This window comes from Protobothrops mucrosquamatus, unplaced genomic scaffold, assembly GCF_001527695.2.
Source record: "Protobothrops mucrosquamatus isolate PMUCROS unplaced genomic scaffold, P.Mucros_1.0 scaffold1347, whole genome shotgun sequence".
NCBI classification, from domain to species: Eukaryota; Metazoa; Chordata; class Lepidosauria; order Squamata; family Viperidae; genus Protobothrops; species Protobothrops mucrosquamatus.
The window spans coordinates 252,940-260,963 of NW_015387543.1; the positions used below are offsets into that span (position 1 = coordinate 252,940).

An 8,024-nucleotide genomic window follows, 5' to 3' on the forward strand; every position below is an offset into this window, starting at 1 on the left:
ATACCCTTGATAGAAAAATAAAATAAGCTTCCAGACCTTCTCCTCTCAACTCCAGCCACACCGGCCTTCTCCTTTCCTTTCCTTTTCTATCCTTCCTCCTTCCACTCACGCCAGCCACACCCAAAGCCAACTGCAGCTGTCCCAATCTTTTCCTTCCCAGTCAAGCTCCTGCAAGCACTCTCAGGCAGTCCCCGCTACAATAGCAATACAGGAAGCTAAGGCAAAATGTTACATTGTAGCATGAGAGAAAGAAGGCAGGGAAGCAAAGTGCTACATTACAGCGAAAAAGGAAGCTAAGGCAATAAACCTGTGCTCCATCCCCCCTCCCCTCTAGGAGTATGGCAGAACCCAGGGAGAGAAGAGAATGGAATCGGGAAGCAAGAGAAAGAGAGGCAGGGAAGTATGAATTATGATGATGGGGTGCCCAGCTGAGCTAATCACCCTGATACCGTGTTTTCCCAAAAATAAGCCCTAATGCATCTTTTGGTGCAAAAAAAATTATAAGACAGGGTCTTATTTTTGGAGAAACATGAAATTTCTATAATAATAAAATCACTCTAATCACCAAAACCTAAAATCATAGTTTCATATTTTTCAGTTTATAGCAAAAAGTCCAGAAGCAGTTTCTAAGAAGAAACAAAACTAAACAAATTTTTCTCTTCAATTAAAATAGTCAATTTTGCCATCTTGCTAAGTCCATGACCTTTATTATCCATTCTTCCATTATGTTTTCCATCTTTGTGCATACAAGTTTCTCAGTGATGTCATGATATATAATAATAAAGTTCCATTTTTCAAGTTCATTTGTCCAGCAAACCTAAAAGAAAAGCATCTGATTTCAATTTTATGTGTATTTTAAGAATCTTCTCAATTAAAGTAAAGTTTCAACAACAATTTATAAGACTTAGCAATAATGTGTTTATCACTCGTGCACAATGCAATTTCATACTTAAAATCATAGTTTTTCTAAATCCTTATTTTCTCAAGCAGTTGATCCTTAGGACAAAACATTTCTCAAGACAACAAGGAAGCTCTCCAAAGAAAGATATATCTGAAAGCTAAACATGCAATATATCTATACTCTCTAGAGAGCTCCTTGCACTGTGTCTCTTCTTATATTGGCAGGTCCCAATCCAGAACAATCTATCTTCTATAAGGTTTATTTTTTTCTTGCCTTTCCTCTAAACACTGAAAGTCTTTCCCACTACAGCAATCTTATGAAGTAGATAGGGCTGAGAGAAAGGGCCGCTGGCCCAGTGACTCTCATGGCTAAGGATGGACTTGAACTGGGCAGGGTGCAATTTATTTTCATAATTTCCTAAGAACATATAACTGAGAGACTTGGTCACCACCAAATGTTGAGAAAACAAGATGGGGAGAAGATATTCTAGAAGACTTCTCCAAGCCTTTGTCTTGAGATGATTTCCTGGATGAAAAAAGGATTGGGAAGTTCACTGTGATTTCATTTCTTTTCCCGGTAGTTTCATACTTCATATTTCTCAATATTTTTTTAAGTTGTGACATCTTCACTCATAAGTCAGGGCAGGTTTTCTAAAAGCTATAAGACATAGACCAAATGGAAATCCTATCATTACATATACAGTATGATTGTTCTTGCCTCCAGATTTTCTTTTCTTAGCTTGCTGTTCCCTTCACTACAGGAAGAATGACATAAAAAGGGCTGTGGAAGGCAATATCAAGAAGGAAAATATGTGGATATAGGAATATTACAAATTCTTGCTAAACATGATAATATTCTTACATGAACTTTAGCATGACACAATAGCATATTTGTAATGGTGTGTGAGAAAAGACTGAACCAAGAGATAATGCCAAGGGAATGGTCAGATAAGAGGCAGCATAGCTGACAGCTAAATAATGGGTGGGGCAAGAGACTCAGAAGATACCTTCCCTAGTTTCTCAGATTGTAAAAGTTATGGAGGGGATCTTGGATATGGATTTTATATTTGCAAGTTTCTGTCAGTGTAGCTTTGCAATAAAGTAGAATTAGCTCATCTGGTTGCGATTTCTATCTAGTTTATTCCATGAGGCCACATCAATCTTATGAAAATCTAATCCCCCCATCTCCTTTACAGACTAAGACGTTAGGGAGGTCCTTCCTGAACCTCTTGCCCCACTCACTATCTAGCTGAAACTGTGCTCTCTACTATCCGATCACTTGGCAGATCTCTTTACCCAGTGGCCCAAGGCTTTTTCCACATACCATTATATCCTTGGGGGAGATGAAAAATTAAATTTCTACATAATAGGAACAAGAGATAAAGAAACAGCTGCAGGAATCAACACTGCTTCTGAAAACACCACTATCAGCACAAGACCTAAAACACAAACACATTTATTATGGAATTAGCTGGAGCCTCAAAGATTTTGGCCAGTGGAGAACTTGGAGCAGAAGCCATAGGTGCCATAGGGAAGCTGTTGCTTGTTTGCAAAATGGCTGCCAAGATGGCTTAGCCAGACAAGACCAGCAGTGGGCACATCACCAGTGTGCCCATAGACATGACATAGAAACAGACAAAAGATTTTGTGAGTTGTAGTCTACTAAAGTTCATGGTAAGCCAGTTAATATATTCACCAAAGCCTTTAAGCTTTTTCCTTTGGACTGGTGCCTAGCTTTTTTGTGGCAATTTACCCAGATTAAAGGCCACATTACTGAAGGCAAAATCTATTTCTGTGTCCAATAAGTGTTGCTAGAAGGTGAATGGCAGCAGAAAGCAAACTCCGGTGGGACTTCTGTTCATTATACTTAGATAAAAAAGCTGCACTCCGTGGCACTTCATGCCATCACTTTTTCCTCCTATCCATTGACAAACACTTCCCTGGTCAGATCTTGCCATGATCCATTGGAAGTTTCTACTCTTAGCCTCAAGCAGGACATGTGAGAGTTTATTGTACATCTTCCCTTTCTCAAATCTACACCTTTCACTGCATTGTACTCAGCTTTTTTTTCTACTGTTGCAAATTTAATTTGGCCTATTCCAGAAGGTGTGTCTTGATAAGTGAGTAAACCACACAAATCTGCTATCACGAAGCTATAGGATTCTGGAGGCCTGTAGGTGTGTCTCTGAGTATATAAATAAGCAGAAATGTGCCATACTTCAGAGGCGTGCCAGCGTGATTTTTATAAGACAGCAAAAGGTATGTATTCTTGCTCTTTTTAATCAGCAATGGAAAACTGCTCAGAACTGCAAGACTAGATTTCCTGCTTGCCTTCTGAAGACCAAACTACATATTACACGTACTTGTTTATTTCTGTACTGTTCTGACAGTTATTCCCAACCAGAGGTTGCTTCAGCCATTACTCACCACCTATCTGTAAAAGTTACTAAATCAATTTCCCCCTGCCCCCCCAAACAGAAAAGTATAGTATCTTTTCCCCAACAAGTAGGAAACTGTAGGAATTTCTATGGGTGGATAATTAGCAGGAAAGTATTAAAATCTCCATCATGCCAGCTCCTGATTGCAACCTCCAAGACTTCTTATCAGAATTAGTGGTAACCAACATAAGTATATCAAGATGAACTTTGGCTCTTCATAATAAATCTGTGGGATCAGCATAAAATACCTGTATTCCAATGCCTTTGCGCATTGCATGTCCCTTGAGAATTCATTGTGCTATTTAATCTGAGGTCTGTGTAAGATTGCAGTCTTAATATAACTGCAGATTCAACTCTTTGAAGTCTGTGGGCCGAGGATTATGGTATTAGATTTCCATCTTCAGCAAGGCAGGGAAGTTGAGGTGCAGAAAGTCAATCTGCTATCTCCCTTACCAGAAAAGTCAGACTTTGGATGACCGATCCTCTGATGAATTAGTCTTCTCATTAAGTAGACTTTGCTTTTTGTGATGTGAATTAATTGGTTTATTGTATTCAGTAAAAAGTAGCTTGAAATTGACTGAGTTCACTTAACATGTGAATAGTTCTAATGAAGAAAACATGGAACAGATTTGTAAAGGAAATAGAATTGCTTTTCATGTATATCAACAAAGTGGCAGGTGAACCACAGGAGATTTTGTTCCATGATCTGAATTGTCAGAACCAGAAAGGAGTAAGGAGATGTGATTCATAATTGAGATGGTTACTTTAAAATAAGAAAAGTTCAGTATTGTAGGGTTTTTTTTAATAGACCTTTTCCACTGCTATGGCATCATAACTCTATTTAAATGTTCAATATTGCTGTTTTATCAGTTTTTCCTCTCTGGAACTCACAATAACCCAGCAATGTGAGGTTTATTCCGCAATGAGAGTTTCACATTAGTTGACAATTATGCTTCAAATTCTACAGCAAAATTGGTTTCTCTAGTTGTTGGTTATATTTTTGTCATAGTCTCTTTCTTACATTGTTAATATTTTTCCATTTCTCTAGGGGATGTCAGACTCAAATGTCATCCGCCTTTTGCAGCAGTTTAATAGTAGAGGTCACCAAATTCATATGAATTAATCATTCAGATTGCGCCTTGTATTTCCACTTAGGAACATTGAGCATGCTGTGACTTCCTTGCAAGGAGGAAAAGGAATAGTTTCTCCATTTATCTTACGCAGTCTTAAAAGTTCATGCTCAAAATATCATTAGGACAAGCACTGATGTTGTCCTATTTTACAATCTTTGCTGATAATGGATAATTGATTATATTAGGGCATGTCTAGCATACATAAAAATAGATACCGGTACATATTTTTTTACAAAGGATTTTTGTTTTCAAAACAGGTTTCAAAAAGCACCAGGAAACATGAAGACCAAACATTTTGCTCTGCTGTGTATCCTTATGATATTCTGTCAGCTGTTGCAAGCTGACAGTGAAATAGTGAAAGAGAGAAAAAGAGAGAGACCAAATAATGGCAGAGGGGGAAGAGCCCAAGCTGGACATAATAAGAATGCCAAGGGCCAGAGAAACAGAGGACAAAAAGGTTTTCCCACAAAAGGGAAGTTTACAACTAAAGAGAAGGCTGAATGTTCCTGGACTATAAATGAGAAAGAGACCACTCTGCTAAAGGTAGACTGCAAAAAAGGGGAAGATGCTTTCTCCTGTGCTTTTTCAGGCAGTCCATCTACCTGCCCGCAGTATGCAGAAAACCAGAAGGTCTTCTGGAAGGAAATCACTCGATCTCTAAAGAAGCAGAAGAATCTCTGTAAGGACCCCAAGGCTGTTTTAAAATCTAAAGTCTGTAAGATTGGGCCACCTACTGCCCATCTTAGACTGGTTATGGATACCAAGCCAGAGATCCCAACACCCAAGCAGCCAGAGAAAGAATCCAGTGATTGTGTGGAAGATATTGATTACGTGGATCAGAGAAAGGTGGCTGAAGAGAACTGCTCTGAAATGTGGCAAAATCTTTGCTACTTCATCATTTCAATGATACAAGATAAAAAGTGCAGTTAGAAAGGCAAGGGAAGTAGGCCAAAGGTCTTGAGTTACTACGGGCACAACTGTCTTGCAAACAGTATCAAGAGCAAACAATCTGAATTGTTCTCCAGTCAACCTCCACTTGTGGAAGTAAATGCAATGTATTTTGTTCTTTTGCTAAAAAAATATGACTGTAACTATTAATCCTCTCCACCAGTCATCCATTCCTTTCTTCCTCTGTGTAACTTGGGAGAAAAGTGTCAGATGAAAGAGATAAATCTGATGGAAGGATTGCCAGCAATTGTCTTCTATGTTGTAATATCCAATACGAATACAAAGGCACATTTTTATTAGGCCAATTTGATTTTACATGTCAGTGCATAAGATGTCTAAGACAGTGGTGGGATTCAGCCAGTTTGCACCACTTCGACAGAACCGGTAGCTAATTTTTTGTGCCCAGGTGCAGAATGGACTTCCAGAAGCAGCATCCACACCGGTTGTTCACATATTTGAATCCCACCACTGGTGTAAAAACACTATATCAAGCAAGATCAGACAAAAAGGAAGTCTGGGTGGAGGGGGTGATATATTGTATTTAGGAAAGGAAGAGTCAGAATGAGCTTTTCAATAAAGATACAATAAAACTATTTCTCAATGGATCTCAGGGGTGTCTGGTGCAGATAAAATATCAAAAAAGTCAAGATGGAGGCCACAGCCATGCAATCAAAGTCTCATTCCCATTGTGCATGTAAAAGAGGGTGAGGCTTGGATAAAAATGGATTTATATAGTGAGCTATGCAAATGTTACAAAGATGTGAAAAGTTCCAAGTATTGCTTCATTCTTTCCTGTATATTTCTAACCAAAGTGATTATTTCAATGCTATGCACTTTTTAATTATTTTTGAATGTACACTGCTAAAAATAAAGCCTTTTAAAATTGTTCTCTATGGTTCTGTCTCCTGCTTGTCCCAATTGTCTTTCTACATGTGCATAATTTGCATGCAGTCCTAAATGCACTAACTCAGAAGTGAGTCTGATGGCCACCATCTACTCACTAGCATTTCAGTCTAGCACAGTGGTGGCGAACCTATGGCACGCATGCCAGAGGTGGCACTCAGAGCCCTCTCTGTTGGCACGTGTGCCGCCACCAGCTGCAGGTCCATCAGGCCACCACCACCACCCGGAAAAGGAGCCCCGCCCAGCACAAAGGAGGTGAAGCGGATGACTAGCAAGCTTGAGTAGAGGTGATAGAGCAGAGGTCACCAACCATTGTCGATTGGCAGACTAGAAGAAAAGGGAGGGGGAAGTATTTTACATGTGCGTGTGCATGCACGAGGCCGCGAGTATGCACGCGCTGCAAATGAGGTGGGGCTGGTGCCTGCATGATACTCACTAGCCCTGCCCCATTCTTGCTTATGCAGCGCCTTGTATCTGCACCCCGCAGCACAGCGGTGGCTGTTTTTGCGCCTTGCAGCACGGTGGCCCATTTTTGCGCCCCTGGTTTTTGTGTGCCCCCTCCGAGGGCACTACAATGCTGATGGGCCCCTGGCACTTTGCGATAAATAAGTGGGTTTGGGGTTGCGGTTTGGGCACTCAGTCTCTAAAAGGTTCGCCATCACTGGTCTAGCAAATTGAATTGAATGGCCCAGAGAATTAGGGGACAGAATTGGCAATATTCATGTAGAAATGAACTGCTCTAACTGCTATGCAAAATTTATCCTTCACCCAAATGAGGCAAGGGATATCCTTTTGTTAAATTGGATCACTATTTTAATGGGGAGGGCAGAATGGAGATTCAGAGAGGCCCCATAATCTTGGATATATCCAAGACTGGGGGTGGAGGGAACAGAACAGAACAAAATAACAGAGTTGGAAGGACCTTGGAGCTTTTCTAGTCCAACCCCATCCTCAAGCAGGAGACTGTATACCAAGCCTTCAGAAAAAAGTTACTTTTATATTTTCTTTTTAAATACATATTTGACAACAAAGACATCATTATAAATAGCAGACTTTGTTTTTTTAAGTAAGAGGATTTGCTTTTGATCTGAGTACTCTAAATTTATCTCATTTAATCATTTGTTTTTTTAGTGTCATTTTTAATGTCAACATTTAGCACCCACAGGCAGTCAGAAGTTTAAGCTCTTTTGAGGATTTAAAACTCTATAGTCATTCTTTTACCCCAACAATCAAGAGCCATGTGGATTTGATACAACAGCATGTGGTCCCAAATAAAGTGCAGTAAAATTAATTTTAGAACACCTTTTGCTACCAATTCAGATTTCCAGTCTCTGCAAGGTGGAGCTTTTATATCAGTCTGTTTCCCCAAACTCAAAGACCCATAGCTTTTAATGCATGAATATCATTTCTTTGGCCCTGTTACAGGTATAGAGATAAGAGGAAAAGGCTCCATAAATATATGGGGGAGTTATAATCCTGGTCCTATAACATTTTGTCATGGGTTATCATTTCTTGGGACACAGAGCATTTCCACAAAATGACTGGCCTCATCTCTCTTCCCTTGTCCTCCATTTTGCATTCAAGGCATCTTCAGGGAAGTTCAAAATAGTCCATATGGCAACTTCCACCTGTGGTCAAGGCAGCACTCTAGACATTTTTCATCCTCTCTGGCTGGGCAGCAAGTAGAAAATCCATCCAATAC

General features: G+C 39.7%; 1 protein-coding gene across 1 annotated transcript; it reads left to right on the plus strand.

Moving 5' to 3' along the window:
* Window positions 1-3,127: 3,127 nt before the first annotated feature.
* FGFBP1 (fibroblast growth factor binding protein 1) lies at window positions 3,128-6,305 on the plus strand. The gene is made up of 2 exons (XM_015821549.1): window positions 3,128-3,159; window positions 4,729-6,305. Exon 2 carries the CDS (start codon window positions 4,751-4,753, stop codon window positions 5,399-5,401), a length of 651 nt encoding a protein of 216 aa, XP_015677035.1. The 5' UTR covers window positions 3,128-3,159; window positions 4,729-4,750; the 3' UTR covers window positions 5,402-6,305.
* The last annotated feature ends 1,719 nt before the right edge of the window (window positions 6,306-8,024 follow it).

Excerpts from the sequence above, each read along its gene's own strand:
- FGFBP1 (XM_015821549.1), top strand. The coding sequence starts at position 4,751 with ATGAAGACCAAACATTTTGCTCTGCTGTGTATCCTTATGATATTCTGT.